We start from the raw sequence: 26,467 nt of genomic DNA, 5'->3' as shown, positions 1-26,467 counted from the left end.
AATGGAAAGGCAGGTGCTGCAAGTACATAGCCTGGGTTCATTTACAGTTGTAGGACTTTGATTCGAGAGCAGCAAACTTCTTACAGCTCAAAACACAAGAAGGGGATGTGCAAGGTGGTTTACCAAAACCAGGTAACGTGAAAGCCCTGGGAGGCTCCATTACCGCAGTAACATCAAGCTGTGGGCTGTGCTGCTGCAGGAACATCTGCTGACTCCAAAGGTGGGGAGGACAGATGTGGGACAAAGGATGGGGCACTGAGAAAGACCCTCTCCTCACCAAACATTGAGGGGGGGGGGTGTGTGATCAACATCTGCCCAAAGACTACCACAGCATCCATGTGCAACATGTTGGTGACTGTCATACCCGGTACACGCAGGCATCCATGCCCCAGCACCTCCTTGCAGGTGAAGGCTAAAGAACAAATGGAAACTGGGACTGAATTCACTGCTTATTTCTAGAAGAAATCCAGGCAGAATAGAGCAGGGGCTGAGCTGCGTGGACATGCTATCAGTCCCCACTCTGTATCTCCTCTGCACAGCCAGGATGTCAGTACCTAGCCTGCTTCAGCTCCCTTCAGATTAGCCAAAAAATGACCTTCCCCCTTGCCATGGTTGATGCCAGTGTTGTCTTGGGTTAGGCTGGCACTTGACGCTTTGGAAGAGATGGACCTGTTTGGTTCAAATGCATGCCATGCTGCATTCAACTCACTATCATAAAATACCACAGTGACTTGAAACAGGTACTACTGGTCTAAAAATCTCCAGAGACCTTGGCTACTGTCAATACCTGCATCTACTGTTGCATATCTGAGTATGCTTGAGGTGTTTCTAACTAATCTGTTGTCCTATTTGAGGTCAAACAGGTTTCACTGATCTCTGGGATGACCTTAAACAACACAACTCGTCGTCAGATATCTCAGTTGACTTAGCTCAGAGGGACACCTTAAGAATTCACAAATCAACACAAAAAGGCTCTGTGGCTGTCAAAAGCATCCCAGCAGTGATCATATCAGGGTTTATCTTAGCTCCATTTCGTAAAAAGCACCCCAAGACTCCTTCTACTCCCTCTTTCTTTTAGACTGTAGTGCACTTGCAGGAACATCCAGTTCTTGGGGGGATACTTTACAAATATGGGTGATACTAAGGTTCTTGTAGAGCTGGAGAAATTAAAGTATATTTCCAATATTCCCACAGGCTTTTAGTGAAGATCAGGCATCACTTCAGCTCAGTTTCGCAGACATTCTCCACCAGGGTGCAATTTTTCAAGCTCTGTATTATTTTACTTTATTTGCAAATAAATTGATGTTATACATTTCCCAACAAAGACACACAGCAACTCCACATTTCATCATATATTTTATGCCTTCAGCTTGACTAATTAACTTTGCTTACACCAAGAAAACAAAAATACCATCTTTTAACTTCACTGGTGTCTTTCATGTATTTTTGTTAGGAAATAATAGTACACATCCATTAGAACAATGGGTGATGAACCCAGCTCTGGACGGTTTGGTCAATTTTTTCCAAGCACGCATGGTGTTGATGTGTGCTAGGCAGTATAACGAGCCCAGGGATGACTTCTTAGCTCCTGTGGCACTTTTACTATTTTGGTAAGGAAAAGGAATACCTCTTTGCATAATGCATTCATATTTGCAATACGCTCTGAGTACAGGAAAACCTCATACTGTCAGTCAGTGGATTAAATGAACAGCAGCAGCTGTAGCCATGTGATGGAAAAAGCCAGGCAATAGGGTTGTTTGCACTGCTGTATTACATAAACATGACTTGCCGGTTAACGCCCTCCCGCTGGGCGCTCCATGCTGCATCATATGCATGTCATGTTATGTTAGGCTGGACACAAACAGCAGCAAGGGAGTTGGAAAGCAGCAGCGCTGCCTGCACAGGGGAGGCTACAGCCGTGACCGTACCAGCTCCTCATGACCTTATCTACTAGGGAACCCCAAGAAAAGAGTCATAATAATTATGACAAGCTACAGTAAAAAAACCAGCTTATTTTAGCTTTCTGCATATGCTTAGGCCTTACCTGAATACCTTATAACTGTGCTCCTGTAATTTATTACTTGTTACTCCTATTGCTCTACCACGCTCAATACTGAGACCAGCTCTTTTTTTAAATGAAGCACCTCATGTCACAGTTTCAACGTGACTAAGAGGTTTAGGATGGTAAAACAGTGGAACAGGTTGCCCAGAGAGGTTGTACATGCCCCAAACCTGGAAACATTCAAGGTCAGGTTGAACGGGGCTCTGAGCAACCTGATCTAGTTGAAGATGCCCCTGCTCATTGCAGGGGGGTTGGACTAGATGACCTTGAAAGGTCCCTTCCAACCCAAACCATTCTATGATCCCATGATTCTAAGATGCAAAAGCAAGCCACCCCAAAGCAGCTTCTCTGTGATGACTTTATGAGTGTTGTTTCTTCAGCCACTCGCGTACAGCCAGACCGAAGGCTGCCCACAGCCACTCCGCGCAGAGCAGGAGCCCAGGTCGGCTGTTACCCTGCAGTAAGGTCCTCATGAGATTGAACACTAAAGCCCATTTCCAAAAGCAGCCTAAACATTCAGGGTGCAAATTGCCACAGAAAGAAAGTAAGTTGCAATCTTCTGAGTGCTATCCTAATTTTGGGAGGAAGTCTGCACCTCTGATGTTGGCTGGTACAGTGGAAAGTTTGGCCTCGTGTCTTGCTCTTTATTCTGTAAAATGTTTGGTGAGCTCGAGGGCATAATAAAATAATAAACACAGTTTTAATAATCTACATGTCTCAGAGACTTCAGCCTCTGAAGCACGTATGCTTTGGACACCGCTGATAAATCCCAGCTAAGAATGACTGCCACTTCCCGCAGGACAGGAGGCATTTTAACAAAACCACAAGTGATCTATTAACTGAGCAGTGCTGTAAAACCGCATGGAGCAACACATAATGCCAGAACAAAGTTTCACTTCACTTTGCGATTTTTTGGATCTAAAATTACTAGTTGTCCATACCTAATAACTGCTTTCCTTTCTCCTCCACTTTGAACTCGTCAATTCTAGCCGATAACTAGCTGTATTAATGAGTGACAATTGCCTTCAGTAAAGATCCAGATAATTGCCTCTCTGGTACAATATACCATGCATTCCTGCCAATCTGTTGTAAAAATATCTCCCCCCACCCCTCAACTCATTTGCTTTCTGTGAAGGCATTAAAATACCTGTAGCACAGAGATTTCTGTTGTAATATGGGTTTACTCTGACACCACGCATCCCTTACCGATCATCGGAGACTCTATAAAACTCCACGAATTAGTCTGAGGGATGTAGGACTGCAAGACCCCCGCAGCTCGGCCGGCTTCGTTCACCCCACCGAAGACGTAGATCTTCCCACCGCAAACGGTTGCAGCAGCCGAATGGACGGCCTTTGGCAGAGGAGCAATGGTCTCCCACTGGTTGGTTATCGTATCGTACCTAGGGCGACAGCAGCCGGAGTGAGCTGAGATGATGCAATGCTGGGTGAACAGTAAAGACAGGATGGACAGGCAGAGAAAGCAGGCTGGGATATAACGGAAAGGCAGCTTGACAAGCAGGAGAAAAGCAGAGGGGGAAATGTATTTTCTAACATCGTACAAATTCAGCCACTTGGTAAACAGTGTAATTAATGCTTTTTCTAAGCTTTTAAAACATTGAGAAAAGCCTACAGAAAGCCGGTTCTATTTTCTGTATATGCCTCTCAAATCTCATTATAGTCCAAGCTAAAGAAACTCTGGACATCTTTGTTGAGATGTCTTCCACTAATTAATTTCTATTAATGAGTATACAACGAGATTATTCTTGCAAATCAGTGCAGTGATATCCAATAGCAACCGCAGGCAGGCAACTGTTAATATACTTCAGTTGTTCAGCTTGTGGAACACATCTCACCTGCAACATAATGCAACATGATAGCTCTTTTTACTCTAGTTAACTGACCACATTTTGTGACAGAATAAGTTGCTTCCATTTAATTTCATTGTGCAAACTGAACTACTATGCTCCATTGCAGAATGCTGCAAACGTTAATGCTGGAATAAGATTTCTCCATCGCATCCATATTTGACATGAAGCAAACAGAAAAGAGTATGCATGGAAATGCTAAATTAGGTTTAAAGTCATCAGTATCTGATTTAATTAAGCCATTGACCATAAGGGATGTGTAGTTAATAATCCATGGATGAAGATTCATTTTAGACAATGTCACAAGCACAGGCGTCAACTTTTTTTAAAGATAATGTGCCAGGGATCCAAATAGCTGCCTTAAAATGAGACTTGGAGACAGTGGAAAATAATGTGATTTTTAGGCTTCTATATTTCCATGTAATGGCACATTCAGTCAAGTAGGAGTTTCCTGCATAGTGATTATTCAGAATTGTTGACTGCAAGAACAGAAGCCTTCACCACCCATTCAGGGCTTTTGCTCTTAATATTAGTGATAAGCAATATGCAAACATGAAATGAATCCATGGCCATGAACCCATCTGTAAGAAATGATTTAGCAACAGGGGAATTATCCCATTGTAACATGTCCCTCAAATTCTCACTGCCCAAACTTGGGGAAAATAAAAGGGAGAAAGCCTATAAATGGTGGAAACAGCACAAAATAATGTGCTTAATCAAAATGCATTAATGAGTTTCCAAGTAATATAACTGAAAGTAATTAACACACTCATAAAACTGAAGCAAAAGCAAGAGGGAGGCAAACTTTAACTAAAAAAGATGAGGAAAGTCCCTTATAATGAGCACAGAGAACTGCCTTGTACAGTGTTCTAAATTAGTTACTGAGAAATTAAATTAATCTACAACAAAGTGATCAAAGCAGAGAAATATAACGAGATGAAACAACATGGTGCTGGGAGCATTCAAGGCGACACACCTATATTGGTCTGATTCTTAATGTTTGGGACCAAATCTGAGCCTGCAGATGCATGTTTGACTGCACAAGCAGCTCCTCCAGGTAAGGCACCATATGCTGCATCTCCTGCATTTGCCCACAGCACTCTGGACGGCACTCACGCCCACCCTAGCAGATATGAAAAAATGTTGCATAATATAAAGTTTCATACACTGCTTTTGGGTTACACTTTGCTAACTGTAGTAATGTGGGGCTTGGTAATTCAATGTCTTATTGTATAATAAAAGCTGGTTAAGAAATTGGTTAGAATTGGTGAGGAACTGGGCAAAGAAACAGAGCTGAGAAGAACTGACCTAATGTGTCTTTTGTGGCTCGACGGGTGTGGTGTTTGTTGTGTTGTGGGTTGGGGTTTTTTGGGTTTTTTTTTTTTTTTTTTTTTTTTATGGTTGGACTTGATGATCTTACAGGTCTTTTCCAACCTTTGTGATTCTGTGATTCTGTGATTTAGTTCCTTGACTTCCAAGATATAAATCATATCTGTCACCTGATACCTATTGTCTCACACCATCCGCTCTGACCTAGCACCAGGAACATTTGTGGCCAGTCTAAGTGGGCTGAGAAGGGACGGTGAGCGGCCGTGCTGCCTCCCCCGGCGCTGGCAGAAGTACCTGGCAGACCACAGTTCCCAAGACAGATACGTTCCTGCCAACGACTTTCTGATTCTTGTAATACACTTTTGGGAAGGAGGAGTTATACCCTTCACATTTGCTGGGTGTTGGGTGTCGTTGAGGACCATGTCTATAGGGATGCTGGAGAGAGGTTCACATTACAAAGACAATAGTCCCTTTTCTGGACGAATTTCACCATTAGGACCTCAGATCCCCTAGACCCCATTTTTCACTGCTCTCTGTTTATGCTATACGATGACAGAACTGATCTTTCTTTTTTCTACCCTCCTTCATCTGCCAGTGGGAAACCAGAAATGACCAGTTACGCTTCATCTGCCAAAAACCAAAGGCTGCAAATCTGCTGGCTATAGGTGCAAGTGTTGCAGCTTAAAAAACCACTCCTGTCTTGAGGGTCATTAGGTTTAAAAAATCAGTGAACCATAAAGCAGGTGGAAGCCAGCCCTTGTCCACCTAACACAGGCATCTAACGTGGGTTTCACATAGGCTGCTCAGTGAAGCAATCCTCTTAAGTGCCTAACTTAACCCTGGGGCTGAAGAAGAGAAATCGGTGCCTTCAAGGCCTCCTGACACCTGTTCATCAAGTCCCTCCATTCCCCAGGAATTTATTCCTCTGCTTCATTCCCTCCTTGCAAAACTGTAGACCTGATTTCTAGTCTTTGTTTTGCTTCAACTCCCACCCACCAGGAAGTAAGGAGTTTCTTCTGTTGGATTATAAAGCTGTCTGCTATCAAATCTCTCTCTTTCATGTATGGACTTGCAGAAAATAATAAAGTCACCTCTTCACCTTCTATGGGATAAACTAAGTAGTCTAAGCTCCTTAAGTCTCCCACTGCAAGGCAGGTTTCCATCATTTTGGTGTATCTCAAGTCAGCTCTTAATGTGTTCACACAAGGATTTGCACCAGATTAACCAAATTGGTTTAAAAATGAGTAAAGTTGAATCTTTGTAACCTTCCAGGACAGGAAATAATGACACCTGCTTCACCTTTCTGCCCTAGGGCCTCTCCGTCTGTCGTGTCATCTCCGTTGTTGCCATCACTCCACCGCCACTAGTGCTAGCGGGGCTCCTCGGCTGCCTTTAACACCGGCTCTGCTCAGGGGCCAGCGGGGAGGGAACTGATTTAAGGAATAATCACTCTGATCTCTTTCCATTAGTCAAGCTTTGCATTTGATTCCCCTGTTTGAAGCCATAGATGGAGACTTAATGGGAGCTGGCTTCAAGCCAAGCAAAGGTTTTTCTTCCCTCTCCTCCAGTGCTCCCTCCAGTCCCCGTGTGTCCATGCCTGTCCTTGGTTATGGACCTACCAAGCCCATCCAATTTGCTGAACTTGAAACGTCAAGTACATGCCCTTTCACGTGATTGACTCCTGGTTTTGCAATCCTTGCACGCTACGGATTCACGCGTGGTTTTACACGGATGCCCTCGCACGCCTTCCTCTGCGCCCAGAGCAGTGCCTGCACCCCCACGGTCCATGGCCCTGACGTGCTCCGGACATCAGGCTTTCCATGCATGCAGGATAGGTGTGTCCCCGCCTGTGTCCCCACCACGCACCGTTGTCTCACCTGACCCTTGTGCAGTCACTATCTTCTGCTTTATGTATTATTTATATACCCATGATATGGCAAATGATCTGAACCCCGCAGAAAATACAGCCCAGGCTTGAAGAGAGCACACGCAGAAATAACCTTGCTGGTTTTCACAACTCTCCACTCTTCGGATTTCATCCGTGGGCCTGATCTTTCTCTTCCTTCACTCATTTCGTTCAACGCCTCCTTTCTTGCTCTTTCCCTACCACCTCAGCATTAACAGCAGAAACCCCTTCATTTCAAGCTGTACTGTTTGCTTCTCTGCCTTCTTGACTTTTGGTCTCTTCAGCACCTGAAAACAGTATTTTTTTTTTCTCCTCAGTCTCTAAATTTCTCTCCTTCTAGGTTAAACAGCCATATGAGTATCTTTATTTATTCACATTATAAAATCCTTACATCACGGTCAGTTGCTTACAGACATGCACCCTCCAGTTTCTTATACATTATTTAATTCTGTTTGCAGGAAAGCTACTACTTAAAATAAAGCTGTACAGTGTCATATTGATCTGCTCTTCAGATGATTCACATGTTGTTTAAAATACATTAATGGATTACTATTTTTTGCCTTTTTTATTTTCTTCTGACTGTTCTGAGGGGCTTAAGAAACTATCCTTGGACAAGGCTATATATTTAATTTTCTTAAGATGTCAATAAAACAGTAGGTTCTGAAGCAGTTTCTAAAGCTTATAAAGCTTATTCTTTACATTGAATTTTTTAGACTGTCTTCCAAGTACACACTGCCAGCCGAAGTAATCTCCCAGTTTTAGACAACCCTATTGTAAAAGTGCTGTCAGGTCAAGGGGATTCATCTTCTGTCCTTCAAACAGATAATAACCACAAAGCACCCACATTTCCACACTTTTAGTCACATACATTGTCTTGTCAGCATATGCAGTCTTCTCAGCTCTCAAATTGCATATATTACAGGGCCCATCCATTATCTAAAAACCTAGTTCATGGATCCACTTCATTTCGCTGCCTCCCAACTCAACTCATATCTCAGAAGAAGACAGAAAATGTAATACCCTCTCGCCTAACACCTAATGACTCGCTCCCTGTCACACGGAAACTCGCCAGAGGGGCTTGATGGAGAACTGCAGTCGCACCGTTATTTCCCTAAACACTCATTCCAAAAACATAACTCTCCCTGAACATATACCCATGTACAGCCACAAAAATGGACTTATAACTCAGGCCCTCTGGCACACGCATATTGTTCTAAGATGAGTAACGAATGACTCCGACTCGTCTGTTTGTGATAGTCTGTAATAGTATCCATTGAACCAGAATTTTTACTGCCTCTTTACAGACAAATGGCAGATAAAGGGTAAAAAATCTCAGCCCTATTGAAGCTGATGGGAAAACACCCACTGATCTAAGTGGCACCAAAATTTCTGGTTGAGGCTGCACCCTTCAGCAATGACACAACCAAAAGCAAGGAGAGAGGAGCACAGGAGCTGATGCCATAAATCATGAGGAGTCTGGCGGTCCCTACTTGCTTTAATGCTTTCTAATGGTGCAGCAGATGTATTAGGTGCAGTCAGGTGGTAGCATGTATAGCTAAGATAGTCTGACATCTGTTTTCAAAAAACAAAATGCAATAAAATCTTTGTAAGATTTTAATCATTTAGGATGAAACATTCCAAGAATTCCAGGAAAAACAGGTAGAGAACAAGAAGGAAACTGGGAGAAAATGTTATTTTCTCCACCTTTGAAGACCCTCTGTGGTGACACCCTGCGGTATCCATGCTCTGGGGCCACTAACTGGTGAGGGCAGGGTAAGTCACCTTGGACTGGAGACGTGCCCTCCGTCACGCCAGCAAATACGCATCGAAACCTGGCCAAAGCTGGGCATGGTCACGCTTGAGCTAACTGAGCAAGCGGAAAGCAAAACGTGGTTGGGAAAGGTAAGCTGCATGTGCACGAGGGGAGGTGGTAGGTGGTCCAGTGAGGGCAGGTGTCCAGTGCATTGTCCTTCACACTGGTGGCACAGCCCAGGACCGCATCGTCCGTCAGGCCTGGATGAGCCCCCACACCTCCATCTGGGTGGGTACCAGGGCAATAATCTCAGATGCTTCCTTTGGGGTGAAAAAACCCCAAAACCCAAGAGCACGCGATCCTGAAATTCAACACTGAGGAGAACAATGTTAATCTCAGTGGTAAATGTATTATTTTTGGCATCACCTGACTTGGAGCACGTGATCATGTCACCTTATTATTTTAATATAGTCCTTTTGTAAGAGCTGCTGGAATGACAGGTTTCCACCCTCCCGAGAGATGGTATCTCAGGGTCCCATCCAAAGCAACACAGTATTTGAAGAGGAATGTGCACCCACACAGAAATATGGTGGGAGAAGGCTGGTCACTTGCAGCTCTTGAGTGGGGGGGAAAGAAAGAGATGGCAAAGTCAAGAAGTGACCATTAACCGCTTACGGACGCAGAGAACTGAGCAATTAAAGTGGCTTTACTCTGTATTTTAATGTGGGGTTTTTTTGGAGTTGCAACCCAAATTCAGAAAGCCTCGTTGCTTGCAAAAGTGGGTACAGTGAGTTAAAATTCCTGAACACTTGCAAAAATTAGCAGCCTAGTCCAAATGGGGAATGCTTTGTCTGAAAAGGCCTGATTTTGCTCCGTGCAGCTACGATGGTCAGCTTTTTCTCACCTGCATTTCTAACAGCAGACCCCGAAACATCCCTTCCAAACCGCACAGCTTCAGTCATGCCATGCTTTGCCTCTGCCATCCTCACTGTCATTTTAATGCAAAGAATAGAAAAGGAAACATCCCAAAACCTCTCTCATTTCTTGGCATAACCCAAAAGAGGCCATGTTGCACTTTTTCCATGGCTGCGTCTCACAAGTCACTTTATAGACAATAGCAGATTAATTATAACCACGGGTTTAGCAAATCCCCATGACAAGGCATCCTTATTGCGGTTGAGACAGCGTGCGCTGAAATGATAGGGAGGAAATCTGCTCCTTTCCCACATAAAAGTCTCTTGGTAGGCTTGTTACAACTGCAAACCAGCATGGCTGCTCTCGCTGAGCCATGCAGGGTATGCCGAGGGCATACCGAGGGTATGCAGGGTATGCCGAGGAGACTTTGCTTGATTTGGGATTCATTCAACTGACCAATGTTTGGGATACTTTGTTAAAGAGAGACCATGAGAATCAGAGCAGAGAAAGAAATGAGACTCTGGGAAAAATTAAAAAAATATCATTCAATCAACGACATCCATCAAGACACCTATCTGCAATAGCATTATTTTGATGTTCCTCTTTATCGAGAGATGGAATGAAAGACTGCATCTCTTTCCTGGGCTCACTCCTTCCCACGTTCACAAAACCATTTCTGATAGTTAAAAATGTACTGACTTAAATTACAGGACAATTCTGCCCTGCTGAGGCCGCATCTGGAGTACCGTGTCCAGTTCTGGGCTCCCTGGTTCAAGAAGGACAGGGAGCTGCTGGAGAGGGTACAGCAAAGGGCTACGAAGATGATTAGGGGACTGGAACATCTTTCTTATGAGGAAAGGCTGAGGGACTTGGGTATTTTGAGTCTGGAGAAGAGAAGACTGAGGGGGGATCTTATCAATGCTTATAAATAGTTCAGGGGTGGGTGCCAGGAGGATGGGGCCAGTCTTTTTTCAGTGGTGCCCAGTGACAGGACAAGAGGTAACAGGCACAAACTTGGTCATAGGAAGCTCCATCTAAACATGAGGAGGAACTTCTTTGCTTTAAGAGTGGCAGAGCCCTGGAACAGGCTGCCCAGGGAGGTTGTGGAGTCTCCTTCTCTGGAGATATTCAAAACTCGCCTGGACGCATTCCTGTGCAACCTGCTCTGGGTGACCCTGCTCTGGTGGGGGGTTGGACTAGATGATCTCCAGAGGTCCCTTCCAACGCCTTCTGTTATTCTGTGACAAATACCTTCAGAAATCAGAAAAAAAAATCTGCATAAAATGGTGAGATTGCCTTCAAAGCAAGTCCCAAGGGCAGTGCCCACCTTAAGCTCAGAGTAAGGAGGGAAGCAATGCTCACGTGTTGCATTCACTGCTATTATTCTCATTCTTCATTCATTCTTTGCTGCCTGCATTTCCCTGACTTGCTGAGAGCACCATCACCAACGTCAGTTCTTCAGCCCGTGCGTGGGCTTGGGGGGAAGGCTACCTGCAGACCTTGTCCCACAGCACATGTCCTTTCCTTTTGTCACATCCTTGTCTCCTACGCAAAATAGTGCCAAATTTGTGAACACAGAGGAACACAAAACTGTATGTGAATGGTGATCACTCCACACCAGATAGGATCTCCCTGGCCACACGTACATTCCCCAAACTGGTCTGTCCCACGCACTGAACTAGGCAGAAATCGTTTGGAGAAAAAAACGATCATATGATTAAAGATTGCACCAAAAAGTAGATCTGCAGAAGGAAACTTGATTTTCAGGATTTCCTAATTTCCTGTGTGTTTGACTTTGAAACATTATTTAAACCTTTAATACAGGTTTTGGTATTCAGTATTTATGGTATCCACTTAAATAAAAAAATAAACACCCCTTGCATAAATGGAACATAGATGTTGCAGCACCAAAATCCAGAAACAATAGATTGAAAGCATCTTTAACACTAATCTTTTGAAAAATGTTAGGTTTTTTTTTTCCCAAATCTTTCTTTATGACCTACCCTTTCTGGGCTAACTTGTTAAGGCAACTTTTACTGGAAATTGCCTGCTTCAAAATCTTGCCGAAGAAGTATTTAAATTCAGCACTTAAAACTGACAAAAAGAAAAAAGCCCATATTTTTGGTTGCCAGATTCACTAAGGAAAAACATTTCACAAAAAATGTATCATTAATCCATTGTCACAATGCATTTTTAAGTGTTTGGGTAAGGCTATGGCCATATTGATCTTTTTGGAATGGAATATTCGTATATCCTGCATTTCAAAGCAATTTCTATATGCATATCAAACTTATGGTTTTATTGAATGCTATGGTTGACAGGAAATTAGTTGGTTTGGAATTCTACTTTGTGAAATGTTTCTTTTGTGCTTTTTTTCCTTCCTTTTTTTTAAGTTCCATGTGAGAAAAGGAAAACTTTTATAAGTGGAGTCTTCTTGAAAAGAGAAATTTCCATTCTTTCCCATCCCTATTCAGCCCCTCTCGGCCAGGAATTCAAAACTGTTTCCATTTATCGGTTGTTTGACTCGGAGCTTGGCAGGTCCCAGCCCCAGGCCAAGAGCACTGAAGGGAGGATCTTCTTCCAGCCAGGTCAAGGCGGAGGTGCTTTACCAGGAGAGCACATGTGAGAAACTTACTTTGCTGTTGATTTTTTTGGGTTTTAAAAAAAAAAGATGGTTGTGGTCTGTAAAGCCTTTCATCAGTACTAAATTCAAAGGAAATTTATTAGTTCATTGTATAATATGTGTAAAGTGTCCAAAGAAGCTTAATTCCTCTCTTCCCTCCCCCGAGCAAACTGACAAACAAACTGGCAGCTTTCGTCTTTGGTTTTGAAACAATGCTTTCCACTGAAGCTTTAAAAAGAACTCTAATCCTGCATAGTTTCCTTCTTTCTTAGCTGTTATAAAAGCTTATTTTAACACATACAGCCCGTCTGATGTGTCCTTTAAAAGGGAAATGGTCCTTTAGCATAGCATGAAGTAAAAGCTCCAGCAAACAGCATGGTTTTGGGTTTTGGTTTTTTTTACCTTTCCACATGGTCAACGTTGCCTGCCACACCGACCCCTCCAATGGTATAAATTTTCCCATCGTACACCAGACTGTTATGTCGACACCTTGGGACTGTCATGCGGGACACGAGGTTCCAGTTATCGAGCAAGGACATGTAACACCAGACATCAGCGAGCGTGACACCCGACTCCATGCCCCCTGGCACCGACATGCGGGTGAGGGAAAGAAAAGGGGAGAATTATGTGAGATCCTGGAATGGCAGCAGCTTTGCACACAGCAATCAAAGCCAGTTACATAGTAAAAACTCTTCAAATGACATTTGACTAATTAAAATAAATCACCCTCAATACTGAGCATCTGTTCCGATGATGCATATCTGTGTCATTTATTCATGTGCCCCAAAGGCTGGGTTTTTTTTCAATAAGATGACATGAAGAAATCAAGATGTCAGACTACGAGGGACATGTACATAAGGGGATAGACCCTTTTCAGTGTTCATAAATAACTTCCAGTTTATTAAATTACTGCAACACTTGCAAGAAGGTGTCAGGAGGCAGAGCCCATCTTGGCTTGCAAGACACAGGCCAGTCTGAAATATAAAATCCTTAATACAGTGATGGATTGAAGCAAAACATACATGGGCAGAATAAAGTCAGTGCTTGCATTGTAAGCTTAATGTCTAATTTTCAGGGATAAATTTCTTATTTATTTTCATTTGCTGATAAAGGAAAGAACCAGTTGTATCACTACTGTAAAAAAGTTTAAGATGCTCCAGTGGAATATTTATATTGGTCATTTTTTAACTTCTGACTGAAGCTTCCAAGGTAGCCACTTAGTGGGTGTCTTACTATCCCCATTTTGAAGCATGAAGAGGTGAAATGATTTATTTGAGACCACAGTAGGAGTCAGTGGTTGAGCCAGGAAAGGAAACTAGCCTCAGTTCTGTGGTTTAATGAGAAAACCAGGCTTCCTCCTTGGTATTTTGCTCTCCAAACCTATGCTATACAGTGTGGGGTCCAGTACTTGGAGCTTACAGGAGTTCATTCCCATTTCTGTTGGTTCCCCTTCCCTCTTTCCTGTGTCTTGTAAGTTTGAGCAAAGCAAAATATCCACTGACACTCAGCTAGGCTTCCAGCCACGAGAGACTTTCAGCTCTCCTACTGTAGCCACCAAATACCATCAGGTCACTTATCCAGATTCAAGGGAAAGAGCTGAAATAAGCTTTGAATTTAGGATTCAACGGCTTTTGTTAGCAGGCATGGCACAGCCTAAAATGGCTCTACATATTGGAAAGTAACTCAGCTAAGAATAACTAAAAGTCACCATCTCACAAAAGCCTCCATAGAAGGCTTTCACTCCAGCAGCAAAATAAGCATGGGCAAAAAATGTCAAGAAATAATTTCCAATCAATCCTTAGGGCCTCTATGCAGTATTAATAGGATTTAACACCACAGGCAGCAATTTACTGTGGAAAATGCAGTGAGGAAACTCGGTAAGGGAAAGGCAACAGCTGTAATCCCTTACTGGTATTGCCTGGAGCGTCCGCGCTCCCAACTACAGCCTCGGATCTCACACATCCGCACCTCCCTGCCCAGGCTCCTCTTTTTATCATCAAACCTCCACTCAGCTGCCACCAGAGCAACCTTGCATCGCCTGGTGGGAATTGATTTTCCCCCTCGAGCCAAGCAGAGGTACCACCAGACTGCAAAAAACCCAGACACCGTGATGCTATGGGCACAGCGTAGACAGCTACTTGGGGAGTTAAAGCCTTTCAAGGAGCATGGTCTCAGTTTCATCGAAACTAAGAAGATTATAGGGCTAGTGACTACTGTCAAAAGAGAGGTCTCAACAAGAAGTGCAAAACATGAATGCTCCTGTAAGCAAATACTGTAAGTGTAGGTCACATATTCAGCAGTTCAGTCTGTCTGTCTCAAATTCCATAACCCACCATTTAGACTCAACTACAGCCAGTATTTTAAATTGTGTTTCTACGGCAGTGAAACCTCTTTGCATGCTTGATGGTTGTCAGACCTATTTTCTTCACGTTGCAACTGCAAAATATTGCTGTTGACTGCTTTGAGAGAACGTTAATGCCGCAGAGAAATGGAGAATGATAAAAGCAGGGAAATCCCTCTCTCCCAATCTCCCTCCCACTTGTCTTTTTTTTTTCCCCAGGAGCAGCTGGGTAAAAATCCAAAATTACAAAAAATTGTAAGGAGGAAACTTTTCTCCCAGCCCACTAACTCTGGGGGATGAAAGGATTAAGAGCAGTCCTGTGGAGAAGGACTGGGGGAAACTGGTGGATGAAAAATTGGGTATGAGCCGGCAGTGTGAGCTTGCAGCCCAGAAAACCAACTGTATCCTGGGCTGCCTCAAAAGAACTGTGGCCAACAGGTCGAAGAAGGTGATTCGCCTCCTCTGCTCTGCTCTCCTGGGACCCCACCTGGAGTGCTGCGTCCAGCTCTGGAGTCCTCAGTGCAGGGAAGACATGGACCTGTTGGAGTGGGTCCAGAGGAAGGACACAAAAATGATCAGAGGACTGTAATATGTCTCCTGTGAGGACAGGCTGAGAGAGTTGGGGTTCCTCAGCTTGGAGAAGAGGAGGCTTCAGGGAGACCTTATTGTGACTTTTCAATATATAAAGGGGTCTTGTAAGAAAGATGGAGAGAGACTTTTTACCAGGGTCTGTGGTGACAGGACGAGGAGCAAGAATTTTAAACTGAAAGAGGGTAGATTTAGACTGGACACAATTTTTTACGATGAGGGTGGTGAGACACTGGAACAGGCTGTCCAGAGAAGCTGTGGATGCCCCAACCCTGGAAGTGTTCAAGGCCAGGTTGGAAGGGGCTTTGAGCAACCTGATCTAGTGGAAGATGTCCCTGCCCATGGCAGGAGGGCTGGACTGAATGATCTTTAAAGGTCCCTTCCAACCCAAACCATTCAGTGATTCTATGTTTCTATGAAATCTGATGCTTACCTGAGAGATAGATGTTGTCCCCAGCGCTGACCACGCTGAAAAACTCTCGATCATAGAAGGGCAGGCTGGCCAATGGGTACCACTTGTTGTTTTGAGGATTTAAGCAAGTGACTGCTGTTAGAGCACGCTGATTCATGCCAATCATCTGACGACCCCCAACTAAGACTATTACCTCAGCTACACCTAGGATTCAAGTAAGAAAAATAATGTTATAAAAAAGTGACACGTCTCAACCAGGAAGGAGCCTATCAAAAAATACTCAGCAGTCAGGGTAATTTTAATGTATCATATATAAATCTGTTTTAGACTGCGCAATCAAACCAGGAAGGGTGAGAAAAAAGGGAGCGTGTGTGAGGAGAAGAGCAGTGGGTGAGGAACGACACTATGAACATGCTTGGGAGAACTTGGGAGGGAGCGTGCTGTCTGGGCAAAACTTGAAAGGGAAAGAAATAAAAAGGCCTTTCCATGTAAAGATGTCTGTTGACTTCAGTTGGACTTCAGTCTTTGAGTGAGATGTGCATGTAGCAAATTCCTGTTCCACTGAAGAAAATGGGAATTTTGCCAAGGATTGTGATAGCTTTGGAGCTTGGCCATTATCCAGGGAAAGCATGTTTGGACTTTAACATGAAGAAGGTATTCTCACACTAAAAGCTACTGTCTGGAGATTTAGGCTATGGTTATGGGTCTTCATCCTGATTTCCTCTCTCCGTATTCTCTATGAACAGATAATTTTTTTGTGCTTTTCCCAGAGAAAGCAGATTTTCCAGATGTAGATAACATGTACTCAAGCCATGGATCAAGATCTTAGTGTACTAGGTGCTAGGAAACGCGACAGAGATAGCTCCTGCCCTAATATAGTTATTAACTGAGATTTATCTGTGCTTGAACAGCTCCCCGAAGCCCGTAACACATAGGGTGTACAGCAAGCCAAAATTCTCTGTTCGTGCAAATGGACAAAACTTTTGCAATCCACATCTCAGAGTTTTTATTCCTCAGCCAGAGCTGAGTCAAATCTGATCTGAGTGTTACTCCTGACTCATCTCCACAGTGACAGGTTGCAGTTTAACTCTGGGACGTTTTCTGGCTCCAACCCCAAGAGTCAAGCGCTGGGGATAGTTTGGGTTTAGCATTTAGCAGAAGTGTTAAAAATCTTTCTGCAGCAACTGTAAGTCCCAGTGCAACCTGTTGCCAGGAGAGGTAGGCTCAGAAGCAGGACCGTGAAGCTGGAAGGAATCGCTATTTCAGGAGCTGTGCTAGCAGCCGGACCCGTTGCGGTGATGTGTTACGGTGCCTAGCCTAGAGACAAGTGTGCACGGGCGGGGGGGTCAGAAGCACAGAAGTGAGATTGCCAGCAAGAAAGATTAGGAGCTGCAGCGGAGAGAAATGCGTCCTCAGAGTAATGGATTATCGTCATTCTTCATTAGCTTTTTCAAAAAATATATTTGTGTCATTCAAGCAAGGTTACTCTCTTAAAAGTTATTAAGTTAAAGTGCTGTACAGTTTTAAATAAATATTTCTCAGTAACAAGAGATCATTATTTTTGTGCCACACCAGAAAATCTAATCACCTGTGCAAGACATAACTTGATTATAATCAATGACCTCGAGAGGGCATGTGACATGCTGCAGCGAGTCCACAAAGGGTGTTTAGAGATCCTTTGTGCCTACATGAATGCCGTTGATATGCAAAATAACATGATTCTATATAATTAGACTCTGACCTAAAAAACTATAATCACGCTCTCTTACCCCGAGAGAATCACTTTTCCCTCATCAACAAGCTTCTGGAAATGGTTCATATTACACCTACAATTTTATATACATAAAATAAGCACTTTTCAAAAATCCCTTCAAACATCACACCATTGGTTGTCTTCAATGAAAGACTTTTTAGGGTAGATTGTTATTGAAAGTCCTCTACACTTCATCCTTCTGAAAGGTGCCTTGATGAGGCAGTCTCCAGAAGCTGCAAATGCCGTGGTTTGATATGCCATCTCCGTGCCACATTAGCATTAGTGGCAGCAACAGAAAGTTTTGCCTGGCTTTGTGATTGTACTTACGGGAGGCAGAAGTACAGGCAGCATGTTAAAACAATTCACCTGTTTCATCTGACTCCATCCTGGCTGCGGTGTTCCTACATGATATTTGTACTGCTCTCTGTTCAACAAATATTTAGGATATTTCTCACATTACCATGATACGGGCTCTGCTGGCAAGTTGGGCACTTGGGGTTTTTTCATGTATTTTTCCAAAAAGGAAAATGCACACGTTCCTCAGGCGAAAAACTTCTTGAAGAGAGATGGTCCTCCATAGCTGCTGGGTTTTTAAAAGGGAATATATCATGTGTGATCCATTTGTTGTGGAGGCAGCAAACAGCCTGAACTGGTACTGTAGGACTCACCATATGAAAATAATACATTTACATAGGGCTGTGAAAGTGAAGCTGTTTTATGATTATTAGTCAGATCCTCCCCACAAGAGGCTGAATGGCAAAGAAGCAAATTATTCACCTATTTTTGCAGCTACAGAAATTGAAGCACAGAGGGCAAGGGGCTCACTTTCAGGACAACAGGGGAATGTCACTGTCTCTGCCAAAGATAATAATTCCTAAAAATTAGGCTCCTTCTAAATCCTGTTTCAGGAGCACACATCTAAACACCCACATCCGACCATTGGGAGAGGCTCCTAAATGCTCGAGCAAAGCAGAAATGGAAAATTGAGCTTGAAATATCGAACTCCGAGAAGGAGCCAAGGGAAGGAGCTGAGGTCCGTGCCCCATCCCAGGGCATGGCCATGCCCGGGAACTGCCGGACCAGGGGGCTGGTGTTGTTGAAGACACTTTTGCTTTACCTGCAGAGAGCCTGGGCCGGGTCCTCGGCGTCTGCATCTCTTGTCGGGCGTGTGGCAGCATGTGATAACGTTTGGCTTCGTTCACTAGATCCCGGCAAGCCTCCGAAGACTTTATCAACTCCTCATTGTCAACAACATTTAGCAGATAGCTGGGATGGATGAAGGGGAGACGCACCACTGCCAGCAACTCCGCAGCATACTGCAGGGGGGGAAAAATAATAACACACTGCAGCCTTCGTGACGGAGTTCAGCCACTCGGCATCTCTGCCTCCTTCCTTGCAAACCGTCCCCCGTCACCCAACCTGGAAAGACTCTTGTCATGGGTGCTGCATACAAGCCCTGCCTAGTGATTGGGTGGGATAGAGACAACGCAGCCCTCAGTGCTCCCCAACCCAGGCTGGTTTTGGTCCCAGGAGACTGAAAATAATCTTCAAAAGGTGGCAACTCTTGTTACATAGCACTGTGTGAAGGGACTTTTGAAATAAAAGCTCATTCTGAACTCAGGCTGAATATAACACCTTATGCACTGGAGACATGAGTAAGTTTTCAAGTTTTCTGAATTAACCTTGAAATGTGAGCGTGGTTGTTGCACTGTAAAAAAAAAACCCAAACAAGTATTTTCTGGCACTATAAATGTGAAACAAAAGCCGGTAAATAGGGTGGATTTCAACAACTGCTATGGCAGAGACTGAATAATATCAGCCAATTTGCTAAAAATCTTTTAATCAATAGGGTTTATTTGTTGGTGAAACAAATCATGTACTTCTAGATTTTGGGGAAGTCAGACTCCAGAGGGTGCTATACAAATACTGACAGTAAGTTTCATCTTCTAAATAAATACATTAAACCTCAGAGGGCAAAGGACACCCGAGCAAATGAAGCTGTCTGTCACTGAACACGGCTTAAAGGAGAACAAAAACCCAAGAGAGAAAACTGCAATCGAAAAACCAAGAGTCCATCTCCAGATTATTCTTTTTCTATATAATTGGTTATATCACAACACAGCACAAGAGTACAGTGAAAAGCAGAGTAATAGGGAAACGTGGTTCTCGAGAAGCAATGCACACAAACAGGATGCAAACTAAGGGTGCACAGCAAGAATCATCTGTTGTCATAAATATTCATATAGCGGCAGCATCCAAAGATCCAACTGGGATTGAGGCCAGGATGCAAATAAATATTCCTGAGGTCTGTGCAACTGGTCCTGAGAAACGCTGGGCACCAGCAGCATCTGCTGGCCTGCAGATGCCTCCGGTCTTCCAGAAGCTACTTGGCTCTCACTTTCTTTTTCAGCAGCGTGCCTGTCCCTGCAGCGCGCGAGAGCCAAGTCACAGCAGGAGCAGGGATGGGAATGGGGCTGGGGCACAGCGAGATGGGAGGGCAGCTAATGGGCTGGCCAGGCAGGTGAGGGTGCAGTGACACCCGGGACTGCTTCCAGGGCTTCCCCTTCCCCACCCAGATTCACCTGGGAGGAAAACAGAGATTTTTCCTCGCAGAAGGAATTCACACCGCTTTCCTGCCAGAGAGCCACGTCAGCCTGGTGCAAGCTCTGTGTGGTGGGCTGACCCTGGCTGGACACCAGGTGCCCACCAAAGCTGCTCTATCACTCCCCTTCCTCAGCTGGACGGGGGAGGGAAAATATAACGGGAGGCTCATGGGTCGAGGTAAGGACAGGGAGATCCCTCACCAATTACAGTCATGGGCAAAACAGACTCCACTTGGGGAAATTACTTTAAGTTATTACCAATTAATATCAGAGTAGGGTAATGAGAAAAAAAGCCACATCTTAAAAACACCTTCCCCCCACCCCTCCCTTCTTCCCGGGCTCAACTTCACTCCTGATTTTCTCTGCCTCCTCCCCGTGAGTGGCACAGGGGGACGGGGAATGGGGGTTGTGGTCAGTTCATCACATATTGTTTCTGCCGCTCCTTCCTCCTCACACTCCTCCCCTGCTCCAGCGTGGGGTCCCTCCCACAGGAGACAGTTCTCCACAAACTTCTCCAGCGTGGGTCCTTCCCATGGGCTGCAGTTCTTCACGAACTGCTCCAGCATGGGTCTGTTCCACGGGGTGCAGTCCTTCAGGAACAGACTGCTCCAGCGTGGGTCCCCCACGGGGTCACAAGTCCTGCCAGCAAACCTGCTTCAGCGTGGGCTCCTCTCTCCCCATGGGTCCACAGGTCCTGCCAGGAGCCTGCTCCAGCGTGGGCTTCCCACGGGGTCACAGCCTCCTTCGGGCATCCCCCTGCTCCAGCGTGGGGTCCTCCATGGGCTGCAGGTGGATATCTGCTCCACCGTGGACCTCCATGGGCTGCAGGGCACAGCCTGCCTCACCACGGTCTTCACCACGGGCTGCAGGGGAACCTCTGCTCCGGCGCCTGGAGCACCTCCTCCCCCTCCTTCTTCACTGACCTTGGTGTCTGCAGAGCTGTTTCCCTCACATATTCTCACTCCTCTCTTCCCCAGCTGCTGTTGCACAGTTGTTTTTCCCCCTTCTTAAATACATTATCCCCGAGGCTCTACCACCATCACTGATGGGCTCGGCCTTGGCCAGTGGCAGGTCCATCTTGGAGCCGGCTGGCATTGGCTCTATCGGACACAGGGGAAGCTTCTAGCAGCTTCTCACAGAAGCCACCCCTGTAGCCCTCCCCACTACCAAAACCTTGCCCTGCAAACTCAATACACTCTGTCAAAGTGAGGATGTAACTACCCATGGGGAGCTGAACCCCATGGGTGCCTGCGGGGCCGTGGGAGCAGGGAGACGACCAGGGTCTCAGGCTGACTCCCAGCCCCCTGCTCACCAGCCCTCCTCGACACCAGGGCCAGCAATTTTAGGTACAGCCCAAAGAGTTTAGGTCTGGCCACCCTGCAGTTGTCTGGGGATGAAAATGAAAAGTGATGCAAAAAGGAATGGAAAAATGACAGCGCTCCTGTTCTGAACAAAAACCCCCATGTGAGCAGTGAGTCCGTGGCTCCTCGCTTCTACCGCTGGCGCAGCAGGGGCTGAGTACAGCTTGAGATCACTTCATCAGCCTCCAAACCAGAAACGAAGACACTCCTCTCTTTTCCCTTGCTGAAATCCATCTCTTAGGCGCTTTCTAGGAGGTAAAACAGCTGCTCCCCTTCCCCGGAGTCACAAATGTCAGGCACTTGGCTGCAGATAACTTAATGTCATTAAACGGTACCTTGTAGGAGAGGGAGCAGTGGACATATGGCAGTGGGTGGCAAAGCTCTGATTTCAGGAAGTGCTTTTTTTAAGAAGGTTGGGGGCGTTTAACCTTACACAGGAGCCAAGATGAAACGTGGCATTGGGACAAGGGAATAATGTAGAGAGCGGGTATGGCAGAGAAGAGCCAGACAACCCCCAGAGGGGAGGTTAATCCCTGCTGCAGTCTGCTCAGGAAGCAGAACGAGTCACTAAAGGACAGTTTAAATAAAGTTGTAAAATATATGGAGTATATAGCAGAACCAGCACCTTCCCTTGGCATGGTGGGACACGCCAGCGCTGCCCCTGATGCTCCTGAGGCTGGTCTGCACGGAAAGCATCCATACCATGAACCAAGGCAAAACACAGGAGCAAACAGTTGTGCCACTAAATTAGGACACGAGGTTTGGCCGGCACCAGGATGTCCCGAAATCGAATGTGAATTAGCACTGGGAAGAGAGCTCCCCTTCAGCAGGGACAGACAATTCCCACGGGCCCGGCAGAGCGACCGCCTCCATCTCCCACCTTTCCCAGAATAAACAGGGCAGCGCCGCTGCCTGAGCACGGCGAGCTCTCCCTCTCGCTCGCCCACCTTGCTTTAATTAGATAAGTGAGAAAATGTGATTCTGTTTCTCTCCTGGATTTCCCCCCCCGCCTTTCTCTCCTCTTTTGTCTGAGCTCGTGGCTTATTTTGAAGGGGAATAATAATTAGAACATGTTGCTCCCTTTCATCAACTTGAAAGTTAATGTCACATATCAAAACCGATGTCACTTTTCACTCTTATTCTTCCTTTTGCTCAAACAGCTAGAAAAAGCCAGCTCTGTGTGTGTGTGTGTGCACGACTGCGTGCAGTCGCGACTTGTGCTCATTGCTGATGGCATTAAGGGTACATATAATAGCAGTGTTTTTCACCAAGGGATTTGAAGAGTACGTACCATCGCAGCGTCTCTAGAAGAAAGGAGAGGCTTTTATAACCCAATGGCTTTTCGCACCAGCTCTTTTAAGCACTATAGTCAAGGGTGAATTTCATTTAGACTCGCTGATTTAAGAATATTCAAGTGATTTAGGCAATCAGCAGCCTCTTTCTTTTGGATTCTCCCTTATGAAGGCTTCCTAGCTCCGTTAGCTGTGATTGTACTAAATATCCTTTTACTATTATCCTTTTCATTTAAGACTGGAATAAGCACCGTAAAGCATTTCAACCTCCTTACCATCAGTTATTTGCTCTCCATTCTCTCTTGTCTTTGCCTTGTTCCTTATACAGCTATGAAATATCTACTGCACCTACTGATGTTACCAGTTTTTATTAAAACAGCAGAATACCTGTGCAGGGCACATTGCCAAATTCAGCAGACAACAACCTCGGGTCCCTGGAGTTGCGGTTTGCGCCTGTAACTCTGCGGATGTTTTCTTCTCGCTACTCGGCTGCAGGCGCTGGCTGGACAAGTAGAAATATTTCTCAGGTCGTTGCTGGGAATCACTTAGGACTACTCTACAACCTGCATCACATGCCAGGGTGAAGCAGAATGCCCATTCTGGCCTAAAATTAGGAGTTATCAACTCGTAAACATGGGATACTATGCCTCAGCTCCTTGAAAATGGATTTCTAATGGAAATCTAATGAATTTATTGTTTAAAAAGCTAGGGAAGTTTTTGAACACTGTCAGGGCTGGTTTTTCAGGTGACGTGAACCTCAGCGTAGCTCCTGTTGGATGAAGGGAGCTGCTCGGTTTTTGCACCAGCAGAAGATCTAGTCCGTAAACTCCTTGCTGAGTGGTGATGCTGGCGGATACCCCTGCGGTACTGTGCACGGCCAGGGTGATTCTGCAGGAGCCAGGGCACCACTGCCACATGAGCAAAGGCTTTTTGGACAGTCACTAGGGACGCAGTAAAGGAGCAACTTTTAAGAGATGCTATCTGGCCTGCTTCAAGGCACTTATTTCACCAATACCGATTTCAGTGGCTGAACTGAAAGCAGGGTCTGCAACTAGCCTGCAATCACAAGTGTGTTTCAAAAAACAGGGAAACAAAAATCTTAGGCGATCTTATCTTTCCTCAATTACCTAAACATTTCATGGGAAAGATTCAGCTCTAGATTCAGACACCTAAATAGGTACATACAAGCAAGTATTTACTTGTCAGCTAGACAGGTGTAAACTCATGTTATAATTAATAGAGATTTAGTCAAGACAACTTAACACAGTCCCCAGAGCAATCTGAACTGAAAGGATGCATCACGCACCAGGGGAATATCAATCTCCCCTCCTGGCCTAAAACTGTGAGCCATCAGCTCCTGGGAGAGGGAGCGTGTTCCTCAGACCGTGCCTCAGACCATGCCGCATTGAGATGTCTACAACCAGCCGTCAACCGAAACTGTATGGTGATTAATTCTCCCCTCTGGTGGGAATTTTCACGTTCATTTGCCCTGGGCGCTGTGCTCGGAAGGTCACGATCATGCTATGAGGAAGCCTAGATGTTATCATTGGGTCAGCGTTCACTCAGAGGAATATATGATCAACACAATCCGCTATACCTTGAAGTAGACCCTTTCAAGCCTTTCCCGATAATCTGTTCATACATCAGTTGCTCCCATATTGCTAGGCAGGCCAGAGCTTGAGCAAACTAGACTACAAAACAGTTGAATGCGATTTTTTTGTTCCTGGCTGGTAGTTTGAGTGAGGACATTTACTTTGCTAAACTTTTTGTGACACTTCTCCTACTGATTATATCGGTATTATGAACGCTTGCTTGCAAGTGGGCTTTGTTCTGGTATCTTCTAAGTCTCAGTTAAAAAACCCTCTTCAGTATCACATTAAAAATAATCTTTTATTCTCAAATCTCTAATCCAGTAAAATCCTCACAGGTATTCTCCAAAAGGACTCTCAGTGTGCTCCTGCATAGACTTGGGCTACAACAGTATACAGTTAGTTTTAAAAGGAAATATGTTTACTGCTACAGACTCAAATTTCCTGCTCCTTAAATGCTACACTGGGAATAATGCCCAGAGAGGTTAAAACAATGTTTCCCTTATGCCTTATAACTCATCTGTCTCTCTAGTTTACTGTTCTTCCTACAAAGGACCCTTTGTGCTCTCTGCCTAAAGAAACAGGCTTCAGCTAGAAATACAAATACCGAAGTTAGATTACCCACATTACGATAGGGTTTTGCTCCAATGAACTGCTGTTTCAGCTCTTTATGCATAATTCCAATAGAGCTTTTAAAAACATTATGAAGTAGGAATATATTTGATTCATCTGAAAGCTATGAAGGAGTTTTTTGTCATCTCACATGAAGCCTGGGTTCAGACTCGCCCCATGTCTTGCACCGGCCCGATCTGAGAGCTGCAGCAAGGACGTCCTAGGACGGAGGAAGCCATCAGGGACAGATCTGAAGCAGAATCAGTTACCCACTGCACAAAACTCCTTCAAATGAGAAGGGGGCACTGTCATTAAAAAACACCACCCACACCCCGAAATGGCAGATGCTAGCCTTTGATGCCTATCCCATGGCCAGGTAACAGACCCCGCAGTGGGCTGTGCCGACGGTGACGGCTGGGGATGCGGCGTGGTGGCAAAGCAAGAAGGCGCACTGGAGCGGCGATGTGAGCGGTCCCTGCCTGCAACCGTCTCCAGCCCAGCCCAGGGTTCCCCAGCAGGTTACCCAACCTGATATTCAAAATATTGCTGCCTCCAAGTTTCCAAGTGCAAGTCCAGCTGGGAACTGGCTGGTTTGGGGAAGTCAACGCTGTTGGTGCACTGCTTTGCCATTCTCAGAAATATGTCTTTTTCGGCTAGATTTTCATGGCACTGCCCTGCTACTTGGTAATGAGGGTACTTGCTTTGATAGATCTAACCCCTGGGTGTTACAAAGACACGCTCTGTTCCCAGTAACCTCCTGCACATTCCTACACCCGAGGTCACATCCAAGCCCAATCTAAGCTCCCTGATGCACGCTGTGTCTTTATTAATCACCCATATTGACTTCTTGGAATTGCAAGGCTGCCTTCAGATTAAACCAAAAGACTTGGTAGGATGTCAGCTGACAGCCTCATAAACACGTGGCAGAAAATCTGGTTTGCAGGCGCTGGCTTCACCCGGTGGCTCGGTGGCGGGATGCCACATGCATAAATCTCATGCCTAGCAAGAAGGAAAGAGCAGCCCCTCTGTCTTCCTGAAATAAGGTTTCAATGTGACATCTTTATGGCAGCACAGCTGACTAAACACTGTAATGTCATCAGCGCCACATAAAGTGAACTGCTGTCCTCTTCTCTGAACTGTTTGCAAAGCAACACACGGGTAGGTATTTCTAGCAGTAATATGATGAGAGCTTTTTAAATACGCAGGAAGATAAATCATTGATCCATCATACATGGAATTTACCTGATACTAAGGCTTAAAAAAACTTCACTCTTACTATGCAACCTTGATCTTGCTGACTAAACTCTATCAAATAATCCCCCTGAATCCCTCCAAAGGTTACTACAGCAGTGAGTGGTGCTTCTTTTGTTTATGGGCAGTCACCTATTCAAACACCTGTATGCACACTGACGCACCACAAAAGCATGCTGCCAACAACAAAACGGCTGAAGCTTATAAGATGC

The 26,467-nt window shown here is 45.0% G+C and overlaps 1 protein-coding gene across 1 annotated transcript in view; it reads right to left on the bottom strand.

Annotated features, from left to right (window-relative positions):
• Nucleotides 1-26,467, bottom strand: part of KLHL29 (kelch like family member 29) — a 247,910-nt gene that overhangs the window by 17,714 nt on the left and 203,729 nt on the right. Inside the window, exons 7-10 of the mRNA XM_059835718.1 lie at nucleotides 18,665-18,863; nucleotides 15,816-15,998; nucleotides 12,856-13,036; nucleotides 3,269-3,462 (exon numbers count right to left, since the gene is read on the bottom strand). Of these exons, the coding sequence (XP_059691701.1) occupies nucleotides 3,269-3,462; nucleotides 12,856-13,036; nucleotides 15,816-15,998; nucleotides 18,665-18,863 (757 nt within the window). The remainder of the gene's footprint in view (nucleotides 1-3,268; nucleotides 3,463-12,855; nucleotides 13,037-15,815; nucleotides 15,999-18,664; nucleotides 18,864-26,467) is intronic.

This window comes from Gavia stellata, chromosome 2 (assembly GCF_030936135.1).
Source record: "Gavia stellata isolate bGavSte3 chromosome 2, bGavSte3.hap2, whole genome shotgun sequence".
Classification (NCBI taxonomy): domain Eukaryota; kingdom Metazoa; phylum Chordata; class Aves; order Gaviiformes; family Gaviidae; genus Gavia; species Gavia stellata.
The sequence above is the reverse complement of the archived record's forward strand: the minus strand, read 5'-3'. Positions and strand labels throughout refer to the sequence as shown.